The following is an 18298-nucleotide window of genomic DNA, read 5'->3' on the forward strand; positions in this document are numbered from 1 at the left end:
TGCCAAGGACAGGATTCCTTCAGGTGTGCCAGCTTTGGCACTCGGGGCCTCTCCACAATCTAATTCCAGATGTTAAAGGGGTAGGGGAAGCATTGAGGGGAGAGAGGGCAAGGGAGAGAGGAGAATTTCCCTTTCTGGCAGCAATATGTCTTGTTCAAGTAGCTCAGCTGCTCATGAAGCCCTGTCCCAGTACATGGGATTGCTGCATTTAACACCAGTTTCATTCTGTCTTCCCCCAAAAGCTGTTCTGTGGATTCTTTCTTTTCCCTTTTAATCTGTCGATTAGGTTTCTCTTCCATGTAAGGTTTATGAATTGCACTAAACTAATCTCAGAAGCTCAAGGAGGGTGGGGCTTTTTGCGTCCTTACTCTTCAGTCTCACATGGACTTACTTCATTGGCATCAATAGCAAATCCTGCTGCTGTGATTCCATTGAAAACAAATACAAAAATTACAGAAATGATCCTTTTCAAGGGTCTAAACAGTACAGAAGTGTATTTTGGTGTTGGTGTATACTGGAGGATGCGTTAAAGTATTTGGGTGTTATTTGCGTTTTTCCAACTTAATGGATTTTGTCCCCAGTGTAAGAATGACTGACCCCTTGTGTAGGAAACATTTTTTTTTTAAGCAGAATGGGGAAAAAAGCAAGACTAAAAAGTCAATCATTAGCTAAAACTCAACTTTAACTGCAAAATTACTCAAAACCTATAATCTATACCAACAGCCTCATCTAAGGTGGGGTACTGCAAGCCCTCAGATCCCAAAGATGATCACATTCCGAACTGCGTGAACGGCATCATAATATTCACCAGGCACCTCTTTGACCTCGCCTTTTAGATTTTTCTTGTTAGATGGTGGAATTTGGCCAATGATGCGTGGATTTTGTTTGCACCAAGATCCTGTTTCTGTGAACTTTGAAGAAGGTGAAATCAGCTTTGGTTTAATGGTATTTGTGAAGCTGTACTTACGCTATCTGAGCTGGTGTAATGGTTCGCTGCTGCTCAAAAGGGTGAGCTCACCTTCTGCCTTCAGCTAGCTCTAGTTTGTCCCCTTTGTGAACAAATTCAGCTCATCCAACTGCCGGGGAAAAAAAGCAAGTACCAAGACTACCAGATATTTTGACAGGCTTGGTCACTTCCCTAAGAGCCAGAGCTGGTGTGGAGATGGGAGGCAGGGAGAGAAGCAAGAGGGAACAGCTCTACCTGTTTTCATAGCAGCAAGTTTTTAAATGCTTAGACTTCCAAGGAAACCTCTGCTTTCTGTGGTACTCCCTTTGGCTGCCACTTGTCAATGACAAGGTGCTCTGCAGCACACCAGCCTGCCGACAGCGTTGGCAGCAAGCCTGCCACCTGCTGTGCTGCGTTGTAAAACAACTGAAAGTAGTAAAATGTACCTTGTCTAAGGGTGCAATTTCTGCAGGTAGCACAGGGATCAAAAACAGCCAGCATGCTTCTTGTTGAGGCTGTTGCTTTACGACTTTGAAGAACTCACAGGGAAAGTATCCTGATAGCAAGTACTGCCCCGTTAACGACCTCCCTTGACACTGTTTCTGGGCCACGCAGGACCTGCCTTCTCCCTTGCAGCCCCTGTGGCCCCTGTACATGCTTCCACGTGAAGGCAAAGGCCTGCCAGACCTCTCACTGCTGTAGGTGTCTGTGACGAGGTAAATCTGTGCAGAAGCTCTGGCCTCGTGTCATGAGCGTTTCAGTGTCACCCCTGAGGCCTCTGCTTCTCCAGTCCCGCGATTGATGAGAGCAGAGGGTCTGAAATGCAGGGGGGAAGCTCTCCCCCACCGCCGTGGCCTTTGAGAAGCCGCGGAGGCCGCTGAGGCGGCAGGGAGAGACGGGCCGCGTTGCCACGGCAACTCCCGCCTCTCCGGGCCGCTGAGGGGACAGGGCGGGGCTGGCCGCGTTGCCACGGCAACTCCCGCCCCGCCCCGCCCGCGGCGGCCCGAAGAGGCGCCTCCTCGGCGGCGGCCCGAGGAAGGGCGCGGGCGGGTGCCGCGCCTGCGCAGAGCGCGCGGGCTCGCGGCGTGCGTGTTGTTGTGCGGCGGCTGCAAGATGGCGGCGCACGGGGGCTCTGCGGCCTCCTCGGCGCTGAAGGGGTTAATCCAGCAGTTCACCGCCATCACGGGTGAGGCACACGGAAGCCGGGGCCCGTCGAGCTCGGCCGAGGCCGCTGCTGCTGCGTGCTTAACGGGCGGCTCCCCTCCGGCCCCCGCCGCCGTGCCAGGGGGCGGCCGCCGCCGCGGCGGGCCGGGGGCGGGAGGCCAGGCGGGAGGAGCGGGCTGCGGCGCTGCGCGGGACGAGGCGGAGCGGCGCCGGCGGGCGGCACCGGGCACGCTCCCTGCCGTCTCCCGGGAGGCCCTCCCGCTGCCGCCGCGGCCTTCCTCCGGGCGAGAGGCGCTGGCGACGCCTGGGCCTGTCAGCGGGTGCGCTCCGGCGCCCGGCTCGCAGAGGCGGGTGGTGGCCGAGGCCCGAGTACCCGCGGTGCCTCAGCCCCGTACGTCGTGGGGTCCCCCTCGCTTTTAGCGGTGGCCTGGAGGCGCCGTTCGGTTTCTCCCCGGTCGGCCGGGCTTTTCGACGGTGCGGGGGTGTGTCCTTCCTCTCTCCCGGCGGTCCCATCCGCTCCGTCCCGGGAACCGCATCCCTCTCCTGCTAATAAAGCTGACGGCCGGGTGGGAGACTGGGGCTGAACGCTGAATCCGTGTTTAAAAAGCAATAAATATTTTAAAGTACGGTTGATTTACTGAGAATTTCGTTTGCTATTTTAGCAAGTCGCTTTTAAATCGAAGTTTGCAGCAGGTGATAATTCCTGCTTTACCTTGTATACTTTGAGTGCTTGACCCACTTCGTGTTTAATCTGCTTCACTATAGTCTCCCCTTGCATGTGGCATTGCATATCAAGTACTGAAGGAGCGTTTAAGAAAACATCTTTGACATTTTGGTTGATACAAGTGAAACTGCTTTTAGTTTGGTTACTCTTAACTAGCTCAATTTCGTATCCCTGTACTCAGGCTGGGACGCACTCAGATCCTGAATGGGGATGCTGAGGGCGTTGACGCTGTGAACGTGTTGGGAAATTATTGATCACTCAGCTATCCTTAAAGAAGCCTTTTAGAATAAACCCTCTGAATAAAAAGGACCTGCAGCAAATCTGTTTTCATTATAGTGTGTGCCTGTGTGGCTTGTGTTTTCTTTTCAGTAGTGCCTGAGATACCTGCTAAAAAACAAACCAGAACAGATAGGGCCATGCTAGTTTATTCTTCCTGACAGTTTTTTGGCTTATGCCAAAAGTAACAGCACCCCTCTTATGTTTCACAAAGGAAAAGAAGACCCCGCTGGGCTTCACCCATCCACCATTAAAGTAGAGTTTTGAAGTTCGTTCCCTTTTTTCCATTTTAACAATTTAAGGTTATGTCTAGAAGTATGTTGTCGTGGAGCTCATCTTGCCAATACTGGCATGGTTTGACAGGTGGTCAGAAGCACACACCCTCAGTGGTCTGTGCTAGCAGCTTCCAGTTTTGAGTTGTAAGTGTATGAAATCACTCCTGTCTGTGGGTAAAGGCTGAATGAATACTATACAGCACTTTGATTCTAGCACAGATGATAGCAAGGAATGAGGAGAAATAGTCCTGGATGTATTTCTCTTACCCTGGTGACAGAGTCATGTTTCTTTGGAGTTCTCATCTGGAACAGTATTGCTGAGAAAATGTAGCTCCTGTGCATCTTTACCAATGAAATGATGGGATCTCTTTGAAATTTGCTTTGAGACTTTACAAATATTCAGTGTTTTCTATTTGACAGTGCGAGTGCTGAAAACATTCGTATGATGGCAGCTTCCTTAGGAGTGCTGAAGAATCAGTACAAGTGCTTTCTCTGTTGGTGTCTCTTTAAATAGTGGAGGGTTGAGTATTGTTTTCCTTCTAGTTCTTCTAAACACGTGACTGTGCAGTGAGGTTGTAGGGTGGTGTGTGTATTCCAACCACACAGGTGTTGTTTCATTGCTACAGTCAACACTGAAACCAGCTGAGAATGCCAAAGAGCAGTTTGTTTGAAGAACACATCTTCCATCATTTTTTGATACGTCACTAGTTTTATTTTGCACCTTCTTCATCTCGATTGAGATGTGAAAACACAGCTCACTGCTATCACAGTACGCTTGTCATGGCAGGTTGGTTTTTTTTGAAGACCGATTCCCTCAGTCAGTTCGGCTTTCTTGGTGATTTGTCATTTAGAACTGATTTATGTCAGCAGTTTCAAAGTATATTCTCTGTTCAAACTAGAGCTTCTTCAGTCTTCCCCAGAAAAACTGAGAAACGTCCAAATGTGTTTTGTCCAAACTGATGTTGCCTGTGACACTGATGCTGGGGAAAGTGTTTTCTTCATTTTGGTGCCTTGCAGTGAACCTGGTAAGAATTACTACAGAGCTGAAAGCTGTTCTCAAACTGGTTCAGCTGCATTTTGCCTCTCTACCAGCCTTCCTATATGAAAATAAACTCTTTGGCAGCCCACTGCCTGTGGAGGCAGATGCTGTAGTAAGTAGAAATTTGAGGGGCTGGATGCAGGAGAGCTTCCCTTGGTGAGGGTGCTTCTGTTGATGGTGTGGTTTTTGAGGAGAAGTTAAGAGGTAGAGGCTGGCCCTCTGAGGAAAGAGTTACAGGTCATGCCAAGAACTACTGTTTCGTCCTGAGCAGCAAGAATAAGGCTGGATTTAGTGGTGCTTAGGAGAGATTTTAATAAATGTTAGTCATTATACAAATAACTGTGTAGACAAGTACTACTTTTTCCTTCTCGGCTTTTTTTTCCCTTCTCTTATGTGAACTGAACTTCTGCTGGTTTGTTTTTGCCTTTTAGCACAATCAGTAAAACAGTATCTTTTCTTTCATCTCTAAGTATCTGTTATAAGTGGGTAAAAAACTTGAGCAGCTGATTTAGTATTCTCCCTGTTAAAATGTTAAGACAGGTTTCCTTTTTTTCCTTTTTTTCCTTTTTTTTTTTTTTATGTATGCCTACTAGCGTTTGGAAAATTGTGCCAGGAAAAGATCTGACCTCTACCAAAAAAAAAAAGAAAATCCATGCTAAAACCCCTCAGATGGCTTCCACTAAGTTTTCTCTTGATGGGAGGAAGTCTGGCTGACCTACATGCAAGCATTCCCTTCCCCCATGAGATATGTATGTTTGTTTGTCTTGTTTCGTAGCTGTACTTCAGAGTTAAATGGCAATGGATGAACTGTTCTTTCTCATTATTAACGCTTTGAGAGAGAAAGCTTGCTGGTTGGCGGTTCCTAGCTCTTCCACTCAAAATGCTTTCCAAAGAATGCTTTAATTTTTCTTTGGCATTACAGGTGCCAGCGAAAGTGTGGGAAAGCATATGCTTGAAGCATGCAACAATAACCTGGAGATGGCTGTCACCATGTTTCTGGATGGTGGAGGCATAGCGGAGGAGCCTAGCACCAGTTCTGCAGGGGTGTCTGCTGTTCGACCACACACTGAGTACGTACCCGATGAGCACGTCAGTAGAAATTAGTAGTCTGTCTTAAGAATTTGTGTGAGGCAGAACAAGTAAGGCAATTGTCACTTCTAACCTGCTGTCAGCTCACTGTAATACGGGCTTGTTTGGTGGTGTTAAATTGATGGCTCCGATGTTGTTTGGGTAACTAAGTTTGTCTTATGTAACAAGTCGGTATGTAGACCAACATTAGTCTCTCTTGCATGTACTTCAGAAGTTTTCTGTAGCTTATACATACCTTTTTTTGCAAACAGAGCTCAAGATATTAAAGTGGGGATCCAGTAGTAAGAGAGCCTTACTTTTAAATTGCTCCAGCAATCTTGCTTTTCATTAATTTGGCAGTTGGAGAGTTCTGTTGGTTCTTACAAATGTAGTGACCTTAGTCCCATTTGTAAGGGTTTTATTGTGTTGTTTTAAGTGTGCCCAGATTTGGCGCTGGAAAGGCTGCATTGTGTACGCTAGCACGCACAGGAATAAGGAACTACAAAATTTGCATCGATGTGTTACATGTCAGATGCCAGTAAAGGAAAGAGTTGTTCCACTTGAGGTGGCAGAGAGTCTTTCAGTCTGCCTGTTGATGTGTCTGCTTGGGATAAATGGAATATTTTGAGTAGAAGCTAATTGGTGTAAGTCACAGTCAGTAAATGTTCTAAATTAAGCCTAGCCAGGCTTTTGTCTTTATGAAAATCTTCCACTTCAGGAAAAAAACAACTAACTTTTAAAATAAACCCTTGCCACTCATATTCCTGAAGCATGTGTAAAAATTTAAACAATTCTTTTAGTACTAACCTTCACAGTTGATGTCAAGTGCCTTCCTGCTTGAACCTGTGACAGGTAATGAAGTTAAAACTCTGTATCTCTAGGTGTTAGAGTTCTTATTTATAGACAACTTCTGGCGCATCAGTGACTTAAGATTCAAGTTTTTATTGGAATATTTTCTTTTTTATACTTGACATCCTCCAGGTGCTGGTCAGCTTAGTGTTACTTCTAGGAAGAGAGAACAATAAATATGCAAATACAAAATGGAGAATAATTAGCTTCACAACAGCAATCAAAGATGTGGAGGTTAATAGCAAGGTTAGTGCATCTTGCTGACATTGAGTTACGTTTTGAAACTTGCGTGGCCAAGAGCCATAAGCTGCATGCTTTATGACTTCGAAGAGTCTGAGGGAAGAAGGCACTTGAGGAGTAGTTTGTAGGCAGGATATAGCAATGGATTTCCTTGGGTGAGCCCATGCCCTCCTTTGCATAGATCCGTGGGCCAGGTGACCACATCGAGTAAGTGATACTGTTTCAGAGCCCTTGTGATTTCCTTTCTTCTGGTCGTAGTTTCAGGTTACCTCGCAGTCTCTGCAAGCGTAACTAAGCTGTTGTGAGGGAGCCCTGCTATGTAAGCAAAGAATTACTTCAGAAACGGGGGGAAATGGCCCTTTTGACCATCTTGTTTTCGTTCTTCTGGAAAAGAGGGGTGCGAATTTCAAGTGGAAGCAAAAAGTCTTCCAGCAGAAGAAAGCTGGTAATAAGGAAGATAGTAATTTTTTTTTTTTTCTCTGTATGTAGATAATCAGGGGAGGAGAGTGGCAAGTGGATTAATTAGCTGCCTTTGCTAAGTTTTAGGAAACTTTTCCAAGTTCTAAGGAAGTTATTAAAGAAGAAAAAAATCTTTAAATAATAGATTAACAGAGCCTGGGATTGAGTCATCCAGGGATTTGTATAATCTTCTATTAAGACTTACAAAGGTCATCCATGCCTGATCTTAATGCAGAGTGTACCAAGTCCTGCGTCAGTGCCACGAGTGGGAACACATGGTCTCCTGATGTCCCTTTTGACCCCAAATCTCTTGATTCTGTGCAATGGTACAGCGGCATCCTTAGCTGGTTCAAGCTGCAGGAGCCTTTGGAGCACAATGGGATGTGGTTTGTATAGTACTTGGAATATTATAATATCTCTGATTTTTATTTTTTTTTCCCCCTTTGATAGGGATGATGTACGAGCTCCAATTCCTCAAAAACAGGAAATTTTAGTAGAGCCTGAGCCGTTGTTTGGAGGTAGGCTTCTGTTCTTTTTTTGTTTGGTTGTTTTTTTGTTTTCTTTATCTTGAGATGAGCTTGAGAAGAAGAATAGAGCTTGCTGAATACAAAGAAAGCATTGTAGGTATTTTTATTCTTGTTTTTCCCTGCTGCAACTCTGCAGCCATGTAACATGATTGCATACTTGGAAATAACACCAGTGTTGTTGAAAACCTTGCACATTAGAGATGCTACATTCCCAGTGGTACTCATTTGCTAACTCCTGTTACATGTGAGGCAGCAGCCAATTAGCTATGGTAAGTATAAGTCTGTATTTTGGGGGTTCAGAACTATGTGATACTGTTGTGAATGTGTTCAAGATGGTAGGATGAAAGATTTGAGCTGATGAGTGAAAATGAAGAGGACAAATGCTTGCTTCTCAGGGAGATGTTACATCAGAAAGAAGATACGAACTGTATGATTACTCATCATTTTCTCCATTTCTCATTTAGGAATTTAATTGGCTCTTTAAACTGCACTGTGCAGTTAGTTTTCTTGTTTGTTTTCTGAAGCTGTATAGCACTTTTGCTTTTGAAACTTTTTTTTTTTCCTCTCTAAGGAAATAGCTGATGGAAATACTGTTTTCTTTTGGGTACTTCTCTAAAACACTGTTTAGTGCTCAGGTAGTACACTAATGTTCTGAATCTCAAAATCTCCGTCTCAAGCCTCTGTTGTAGTGGTTCTTTTACAGCAGCACAGGGGTGGAACAGCAGGACCGGATTACCTGATGCATCATCCTCTCTGTCTGTATAGTGTCCATGTCTGTATGGAGATGGAAGGCTCTCTCTTTCTGTGCTTCGTTCCTCTAGCCTTGTGGGGCTCTGTCCTCCTCATGTTGACCAGGCCGTTTCTGGCTGTCTGTATGGCTTTTGCCATGTCAAGTGGATTGAGAGTCTTACCCTTTTTATCAAGGAAGGGCATGCAGTGTTCATCTTTTAAAGTGCTCTTGTACCCATAGGAAATGCTTTTTTTGTGTTGTTTAGTTCCTGTGCTAGAAAGGAGAAGGAGGCCAAGCTTCTGTTTTACCCTGGAACTGCTTTTCTTTTAATCCTTTGTTTCTAAACATCAGGGAGGTCTTTAGCCAGGATGCATAAGCTGAGGGGTGGTTCCAGAAGAAGGTGCCCTGCTGAGGGCTCTCTGGAGACTGTGCGCTTATTCCTGTGGCCCCACAGAGTTTTTGACTCCTAGGGGCTCAAGAATCTGAGAAGTGCAGGGTTAAGATCTGCTGACCCTAATGCTTGATCCTGTTCTACCACACACTGATCTTGGACGTGCTGTCACTGAGCACCCAACTGAGGTGATCTGCAGGTCAGCGATAGCCTCCCAGCACTGTCTGCCCCACCAGCACTGATATGCTCACTAATGCCGCTTCTGTTTGTAATGTGAAGCAGCCTGACAAGCTGCTGAAATGGAAAAGATACTCACTTCAGCTCTAACCTCAAGGGGACATACCAGTTTCTGGTTTTAACAGTGTTGTATTGAGGTGTGGTCATATGAGCTTAGGTTTTCTTCCAGTTGAAGACATGACCCTGTCTATTTGTAGTCTGCCAGATACGCGGATCCCATCTTGCAGTGCAAAGGATATCAGAAAAACATTTACCTGGACGACTGTGAGCATCTTTACCAGCACTGCCAGGCTATAGCTGAGCCTGGCAAGGGAAATGCTGCTTTTGCCGAATGGTCCTTCAGTTGCTGTTCATGGCTGCAGTTTAAATTGCTCTGAAATTGGCTTTAATGGGTTGTGCTCGTGCCTAAGCATTTAGAGGTGAAAGAGATGTTACTTACTAGAGTTAGAGAGCCATTATTCACAAGCATGCTCCTCGTTCAGGCTTACTTTCTTTTTCTGTGATGGTCTGTGTGGGATATGCTGATTCTTTCCTTTGTACTCTGTACAAGAAGAACACAAGGAACAAGATCTGTGTGGCGTTCTTTGTGCCCATGGTGTGGCACCAGGTGAAAGATGCTGCATGCATTATAGGTGCAAAACGAGAAAGATCTCTGAAATCAAGTTTTGGAGGTACTTGCTTTGTGATCTATGCATAGGTTGTGCTTTCTCACAGTAGAAAGATTTTTCTTAATACAGGTTTCTAGTGGGTATACGTTGTATTTGTCTTACTTTAATTTGTTTATTATTTATTATGTCTTGTAACAATTAGTCTTTGAAAGTTCTATCTTCCAGTTGTCCTACTTTCAGTTAATAATAATGCAGATGAATAGTTGGGAGTAAGTCTTGGCAGGCAGTTCTGTATTGCTTTCCAAGTGCAGTGGCTGTACTGTACTGTAGGACTTCAGTGGTGCTTTTGGGTACTGTTTTGGTTACCTGCCTGGGCCACTGCCTCTGTCCAGCTGCAGATACCCTTCTCTGAAGGTTTTCTTGCAGGTAGTGATACTGGATCCAATGGAAAAGTGTGGCTGTTGCCAGTCCAGCCAAGAAGTTGGGACAGGATCTTGGTAAGAGATCAGAAAAGGATAGAAATGCATTGTGAAAAAAACCAAACCTGTTTCCTAATAAAGAAAACATTCTCCCATGGGGTTTAATTTTTTGAAGCGTTTCATCTACTTGAAGGCCTCCGCTAAAAATCTGGACTGGAATTGTGATGTATTGATGCTGTGACAGTGCTGCCACTGCGTACTGATGGCCCTTGGTGAGCCTATCAGAAGGGACTGACTTTAAACTTCTGGGTGTTGTTGGTACACATTTTGTTTCTGCCTTAAGGTTTGCTGGAGAGAAAATATGTTAGGAAATGGGTCTTAAAAACTATTTCCATCCTCCCATCCTCTGAGACTTCCCAATGATCTTACTCACACATCACTCATGCTTTGGGTTCCTATTCTGTTTTCCCACATGTTTGATGGGAAGTACTAATATGTAATTATTTTGATAGTATACCTTTGAAATAATTCTTGAAATATTTTTTTTAAGCTCCTAAACGACGCAGACCTACGCGCTCAATATTTGATGGCTTTCGGGATTTTCAAACAGAAACCAGTAAGTGTCTACACATCAGTAAGCTAGAGGTTCTATTTTTTTATTTATTTTTTTTTTTTAACAAAAGCAAGATTGAAAAATAGTTTCCATTGTAGGCTAGGACAGCTTTCAATCGTTGAATGTTTTTTAAATTGCCTACTGTATAGCAAAAGTGTTTTTTTAATAATGTTACTTGGCTGTTCATTGTTGTAGTGTCAGTGCTGTTTGCTGACATGTCTCTTCCATGTTTGTGGTACAGTGGAGGTTGTTGGTTCATTGTTCTGGGGTGACTGAAGAGAGAGTACTGAGTAATGGACTTAGGAAGCAGGTAGTGAGAATAATAGTCCAAACACTTACTTGTGTTACGTAGATAAAACCTGTCTGCTTTGGTATGGCAAATGTTTTCTTGATAACTCTCAAAAAAAAAACGACCTACCTTTTTCTGCTCTAGAGGGAATTGAAAAAGGGGAAGAATCTAACACCCATGTAGAAATTAAGTTAAGCCACTGAATTTTTCTTGGCTAGCCAGTGGTCATTCTGGCACTTGAGTTAGATTTGAGTAGCCCTGAGGCTTCTTCCTTGGCTGCATGCAAGGTTCTCATGAATTTCAGTGCTGCTAAGTCTATCTGTTCATGCGCAAAATCTCCAAATGACAAAGCATTGGCTGTTGTTTAAGCCATTAAGTTTCACAGAATATGATTCTTTGGCGGTAGAACACTGGATATTTCACAGCTGAGTTAGAGCTTGTGCACAGTTGTTATCGCTGATGTTGCTGGAGTGTTCAAGAGGTCTAGGCACGGACCAGGTTCCCCTGTAGTTGGGTGCTGAAATGACATACAAAACCCACCTGGATGTGTTCCTGTGTGACCTACTCTAGGTGGTCCTGCTCTGGCAGGGGGGTTGGACTAGATGATCTTCCGAGGTCCCTTCCAACCCCTACCGTTCTGTGATTCATAATTACTTTCTTTCCCCTGACAGGTTTGGTCAGGGTTTTCCAGTAATAATGAACTCATCAAATACAGAAGTCGCTGGCAGCTGTGTAAATGAAAATACACCATTTACAGAATGATCATAGCCTTAAATTTTTTCTCATCTCTGCTCTAAGACATTTTGAGACATGCAATATGTAGAATCATTGTGAGGGCTTATGATGAAATGTTAACGTGCTTTTTTGGTAAAACTTCATAGATTAATATCACTATCTGGCTATCTCTGAAAAAGCAGCCCTGGCCACAAAAGTCCAGATTATGTCCTGGCTCCTAGGCCCATCCCACAGGGATGTTTTTTGCCCTGTAGGGATCCAGTGTCCGCTCAAAAATGGTTTCTATGCTGTGGCCCACTGACGGGTCCTTTCACTACTGGAAGGTTTTTGGTCGTGAGATATTTGTTGTCCCTTTCAGCTGACTTGGTTCCATAAAATACAGTCTATCACTGCTTTTAGGTGAGCAATTGTGATTTGCCTTTATTGTATATGGTCGTGTCTATGTAGGAAATATGTTCTGTATTGTTTTGAATGGAATTAATACCACTGAAAGAAACACACTCAAAGTGTGGTACTTGGGGATAAACAAGGCTGAAAACCCATTCACCTGAAAGAGACAGTGGTATCTTGAGCCAATTGTGGGAAGAGTAGATGTTTAATCATAGAATCATTAGGTTGGAAAAGACCTTTGAGATCATAAAGTCCAACCTTGACCTAACATCACCATGCCCACTAAACCATGTCTAGAAACGCCAGTTCTGCATGTTTTTTGAACACCTCTAGAGGTGGTGAGTCCACCACCTCTCTAGGCAGCCTGTTCTGGTGTTTGACCACTCTTTCGGTAAAGAAATTTTTCCTAATGTCCAATCTAAACCTGTCACAACATGAGGCCATTTCCTTATGTCCTATCACATGTTACTTGGGAGAAGAGACCGACCCCCACCTCACTACAGCCTCCTTTCAGGTAGTTGTAGAGCGATAAGGTCTCCCCTCAGCCTCCTCTTCTCCACACTAAACACCCCGAGTTCCCTCAGCTGCTCTTCATAAGCCCTGTTCTCCAGACCCTTCACCAGCTTTGTTGCCCTTCTCTGGACAAGCTCCAGCACCTCAATGTCCTTCTTGTAGTGAGAGGCCCAAAACTGCACACAGCATTCAAGGTGCGGCCTCAACAGTGCCAAGTGCAGGGGCGCAATCACCTCCCTACTCCTGCTGGCCCCACCATTTCTGATTCAGACCAGGATGTTGTTGGCCTTCTTGGCCACCTGGGCACACTGCCGGCTCATGTTCAGCCGGCTGTTGACCAGCACCCCCAGCTCCTTTTCTGCTGGGTAGGTTTTCAGCCACTCATCCCCAAGCCTGTAGCGCTGCATGGGGTTGTTGTGACCCAAGTGCAGGACCCAGCACTTGCCCTTGTTAAACCTCATACAATTGGCCTCGGCCCATTGATCCAGCCTGTCCAGATCCCTCTGCAGAGCCTCCCTACCCTCAAGCAGATCAACACTCCCACCCAATTTCGTGTCATCTGCAAACTTACCGAGGGAGCACTTGCTCCCCTCATCCAGATCATCAATACGGATAAGCATCCAAAGACATACTTCTCCATGTAAACCAAGTCTGGAGTTGATTTTTTTTTTTTCTTTTCTGTGGGATTGCCTTCCAGTCAAGAAACAGAAACAGTGGAATAGAAATACTCCAAGTAAAAGTTATGATGCTACAATCTAGCTCAATTTCCCCTTTTAAAAACATCCCTGGGGACAAGTCACAACATTTTTTTGCTCGTTTGTTTTCCAGTGCTGGCATATGACCCTCTATGCTGATACTTACGTTTATTAGGACGTTTTTAAAAAGTGAAATAAATCCTCAGTGCTTGAGAAAGCCAGGGCAAGCGGGGTTCTTACCTTACACAGCAGCTAATCTTGTTCAGCATGGTCTAACCGTGTGACTATAGTGACAAAGTTTTGTGTATGAGCATATAGCCAATAATAAGTCCATGTTGTGAGTATTGTGTCTAATTCAGCTTTCTTTCCTCTTGGGGCTGTGCAGTTCGACAGGAACAGGAGCTACGAAATGGAGGGGCAGTAGATAAGAAACTCACTACTCTAGCAGACCTCTTCAGGCCTCCCATTGATCTGATGCACAAAGGCAGCTTTGAAACGGTAAGTTGGGAAATTCTGGTGCAGTTCCTTATGTGATGGCTGTGTACGGCGTGGAGCCCTTCTGTTAGGTTGCTGGTGTATATGACTGCATTGTTGTATGATCAGAAAGTTACAAAAGACTGCATAGTGATAAATATTTGATGGACTGCATATGGAAATGTTGATGACTTATTGAAGGGCTTAACTAGTGATGGCCGACCACATTGTTTAAATGTCAGTGTAGCAAATCACACTTGGTGAAAGACTTTAGTGCACAAGAGAGGCTGGTCAAAATGGAAGAATTGCATCCCTTGGAGTATCTCTGTAGAGCAGGGTGCAGAAAAAGCTGAAGTAAGATTGCTTTTGATAAATGAGCAGATACTTTGCAAAGGGCGATACGGTTTGCAGCCCAGCCCTGGTAAAAGCTCAGGCAGAGTTACGTTAACACAGCTAAGTGGTTTCTGATACCTGAGCTAGTAAAAGTATTTGAATGTGGCTTTGTCATGAAGGCACAACTTTTATCTTTAGGAGAGGTCTTGCTCTTGTATAGAATCACAGTGGTTCTTTTGCATCTGGTAGCGATGGAAAAAATACCCAAGAGATTGTCTGCCGGAGAAGGGGACTGTTAGCTTTGAATAATTTCAGGTGTCACCTTTCTTGTCTGTGTAGGCATGTGTGGATCTAGTCATTTGTTACGATATGGACCAGTGACTTAACTAATGATTAGAGAATATGCAAATTGGTATATATTTTTATTTTTTGAGTCCATAATTTCTAGATGTTCTTCAGAAGTTGCAGTTACTACTGAACTTCCACCTGGTCAGCTTTAAGTAGCTGAGATTGATTACTATTATGATGTCATAATTTCATGAGAATGCAAACTGATGATCCAATGGTGCAATACAGATGCTCCAGACAGTGCTGGAATTCTGACTACATGAGCTGAACAAAAATATTACTTACATTCTTTTCACATTCTCTTTTACTACCATGCACAAATACTGCTGGAGAACTTTTTGAGAAATGCTGTGCGCCTTTATTGAGTCTCCAGCTCTCATCCTATTGGCCTCATCTCTCTTTTTATGCTTCCCAAATCACCAAGGGTCTGTTGGCTTGTCGCTAATTCCTGTATGCTGGCAGTGCCCTCCATGTGCTTTAATCTCCTTACAAAATTCCAGGTTTGAAAGGCTGCTGACAGAGAACAGTGTCTGCCTCTGCAAGTAATTTGGTGCAGCGGAAGCAGATGAGCAGACTGAAGTAGTTGGTGCTGAGGCATCTCTGCCTCGTGATGTGTGCTTCAGGGTTTCCTTCGAACAAGGTTGTGCCAGGTCCTCCAGCCGATGGTACCTGCTGGGACAGAGTTCAGAGATGTTTGTGAACCCAGTGAAGATGTGATTAAAGGCAACAGTAAAGGGAATTCACATGCAAACAGCCAGTGCTGCTCCAGACTGGAACTTACGCACAGCAGGCGAGTGCCCTCTGACCTCTGCTGTGGAAGTGCCTTGTGCTAGTCTTTCCGAAAACGTATCAAGACTTCAGCAGTGTTGATTGTGGCATCTGCCGCAGTCAAAAGTAGTTTTAGTGGATGAGATAACTGATTGATAGATTTGATAGTCCTAAAGTATCTGCATTCTTATTCAGTCTTGTAAATTAAAAAAAAAAAGTGCGTGTGTAGACACACCTTGTCCCGTTCTTTGTAGTAACTCAGATTTAAAGACATGTGCCCTTTCTGGTATTGGTATTCACCTTTTTGTGTTCTTGTACAGTTCCTTGTCCTATGGGATATTCTCCATTTCAAACTGATGCTCCTCAGCTTCATTGCAATAAAAATCTCCAGCTTCTCAGTTTGACCCTTATGCCTTCCATTTTACCTTTTATGACTATAGACTGCCGTACTGCTTCAGCCTGGGACAAGGTTGGGCTTCCTGTGAATCCAGTGACCAGAGTCTCTCAAAATTCATCTCTAGCGAGCTGCTGTTAGCTTCTTCCTTTTCTGTATGCTTAGATAAACATACATAAACTGTATAATAAGTCAGAGATGTTTATCATGTTCCAAAGTACCAAAGACTAAATACTGTCGTTCTCATACCCTTGTAGTTTAGTGTTAACCTGAGTGGGGTTTTCTTATTATTGGTGTGTGGTGTATTCTAACCTCTGGAGGGGTGTGCAAGAACATTCTGCCCATACCTGCATCATAGAATCATTTAGGATTTATGACTTTATTCAAACTTAGCATGAGTGGTGACATCTGGTCTTATTAAGGTTTTCATGTATCTTTGCTCTTCTTCAGGTACTCTAAGGTTGATTTTGATAGTGAGTAGGTTTAGTTATCTTTGGTTTTCCCCAGGAAACCTCATTTTTCTTCAATTACAAAGAAATGTCATTATCAATAAGGCACAAAAAGTTGCTATTTTAAGAGTAGTTGAGCATTAACTTTCATTGAAGGGAAATTTTCAAGTGTTGAATGACATTGGTTTTTTATTTTTTATTATTAACTTGCTATCTGTGAAAAAGCAGTGTGCTTCACATACAGAACAACTTATGATCACTATAGTTGTAGTTAAGTGTATGATCAACTAATTTACACTGTAGAAATGTCGTGAAAAAGATTTGATACAGAAAATCTATAAAAGACTTCCTTTATACGATTATACGATTAGGCTGTTGTCAGTTAAGATTGCACAAGGGATTTGTAACTGTTGTTTCTTGACTGTAATGTTGAGCTTTAATGTGTATTGAGCTTCAGAGTTAACTCCTTAATGTGGAATCTGCTAGGAATAAATCACTAGAGTATAATAAATGACTGACTCACACACCAAAGATGATTTATAAAGGACAGCATGGTTTTTGTTCTAATCTCAAAGACTGCTTTCAAGAATTGCAGGTATTCATCTCTTCATGCTTGTGATGTGAGATATGTTTTCATTTGTGGGGGGTACACACCACGTTGACTTAGTTGACATTTCTTGTTTAGGGAGGAGATAGTTCTGGCATGTGCAGTTCTGTACTTAACACTTATTAGGATTTCAGTACTTCTGTGAAGTGACTGTGTAATGTAAAGTCTCAAGTCTGTCTATATGAAGTTTCCTCATTTTACAAGTTGAACCTTTTCTAGTTGCTCCTAGCTTTACAGCTGATACTGAATTTTTTTCTTTGTACGTAGCAAGCAGTGGTAGTTTGGGAGCTAATCTAGTCACTGGACTCAACTGGTGCAGTTATCTTTGCATAAGGTGCTTCTAGACTGGCTGTTTGCATAAGTGTAGCCTGCCTTTGGCACAGGAATGGCTGGGTGAGGAGAGGATGTATATCCTGGCCCAGGCAAGAAGTGTAAGTGTAGCACAGATAGGATATTTCTTGTTAGATAATCTCACGCTCTGACTTTCTGTCGCTTGTTATCTTCTGAACTGAGGGTTGATTAGAAGATGTCCAGAAGTTTGCAAGATGCTGGCTCTGCTTCCTTGTGTCTCTCTGCTGACTTAAAGGAGCAGTGCATTTCAGAAAGCATCAGAGCAAGAAAGAACCACTGCAGCATTTATAAACCGTACATGGTTCAGAAAAGTCAAATGAGAGGAAAACATGTCATTTTTAGTAGTGCAAGAGCTAGAGGTTATCTGGTAAGATCCAGTACTGAATGTAAAGCCAGACTTCTTTCGCATATTGTCTCACCAGATTGCTGGTTTGTTGCTGTAAGTTGTCATAGTGATGAAAAATGTGAATGGTAGAAAGGGTAACGGTAAACTTAGGGCAGATTGGTTTTATTTTGCTTTTTTTGTGTCTGGCTCATTGTATCCAAGATCCACTACTCTGTCTGTGAAAGTTCCTACTCCGCTGGTTGCTGAAGGCTTGAAACAGAGGTGCTTGCAAAGGGTGGTTGTTCTATACTTACCCTCTTGGTGTTGGCCTCCTTGAGGGAGGAGGAGAAATGGGAGTCAGTTGATGTTGGAAACAGTGGATCTAAAGCCATCAGGCATAGCTTTCAGGATATGCAAGCCAGCTCTTGAGCCTTACATTTTTCTTTTGTCACTTACCAGAATGATCCCCCAATATAATCTCCAAACTCAGTGTTTCTTCCCCCAGTGCTCTTCACCTTCCATCCACCTCCACCCCCTCAGAAAAACCCCAGTAGCTGTGTAAGAGCAGAGCTGCATGTGTGTGAGGTGGTATAGCAATTTAACTGTGTCCTTTTAAATGTTAAATGTCAAGTCTGTTGTTTTTAGAAGGAAGGTGAAAGTAGCCTTAAAAGCTATACATGCTCTACAGGTGAAAACTCATCTTTGCAATTGTTGTGTGTGGAATTTCCTACTTTCATCCTTTTGAGGACCTAGGCTGCATGGAGGAGAGGTAGAGCCAGGTTTTCACTAATACTGAAAAATATACAAAGTAAGTGTAGAAGAGCTAGATGCACTTCCTAGCTTTCTAGTTATGTATTTTTGAGTTTGTTCTTTTAATCCAGTATGGATTACGTTAGAACACAGGACTAAGGCAACCCGATGGACTGAAATGATGTAAGGATTTTTGTTAACTTTAAACTTGGTCAGTACATGTAGGCCTTGTTTTAAACTGATTTCCTAGAATTAGTTCTCAGAATCCATAGTTAGCTCAAAACAAGTCTTTTAAATAAAAGTGTTATGACT

At 43.6% G+C, this 18298-nt stretch overlaps 1 protein-coding gene across 1 annotated transcript in view; it reads left to right on the forward strand.

The window, feature by feature from the left end:
* Positions 1-2043: 2043 nt before the first annotated feature.
* The window catches only part of UBXN7 (UBX domain protein 7), a 31945-nt gene continuing 15690 nt past the window's right edge, over positions 2044-18298 (forward strand). Inside the window, exons 1-5 of the mRNA XM_086467916.1 lie at positions 2044-2132; positions 5347-5494; positions 7491-7558; positions 10503-10568; positions 13573-13685. Of these exons, the coding sequence (XP_086324042.1) occupies positions 2060-2132; positions 5347-5494; positions 7491-7558; positions 10503-10568; positions 13573-13685 (468 nt within the window). The 5' untranslated portion in view covers positions 2044-2059. The remainder of the gene's footprint in view (positions 2133-5346; positions 5495-7490; positions 7559-10502; positions 10569-13572; positions 13686-18298) is intronic.

Source organism: Leptosomus discolor, chromosome 7 (assembly GCF_034619465.1).
Source record: "Leptosomus discolor isolate bLepDis1 chromosome 7, bLepDis1.hap2, whole genome shotgun sequence".
Lineage (NCBI taxonomy): Eukaryota > Metazoa > Chordata > Aves > Leptosomiformes > Leptosomidae > Leptosomus > Leptosomus discolor.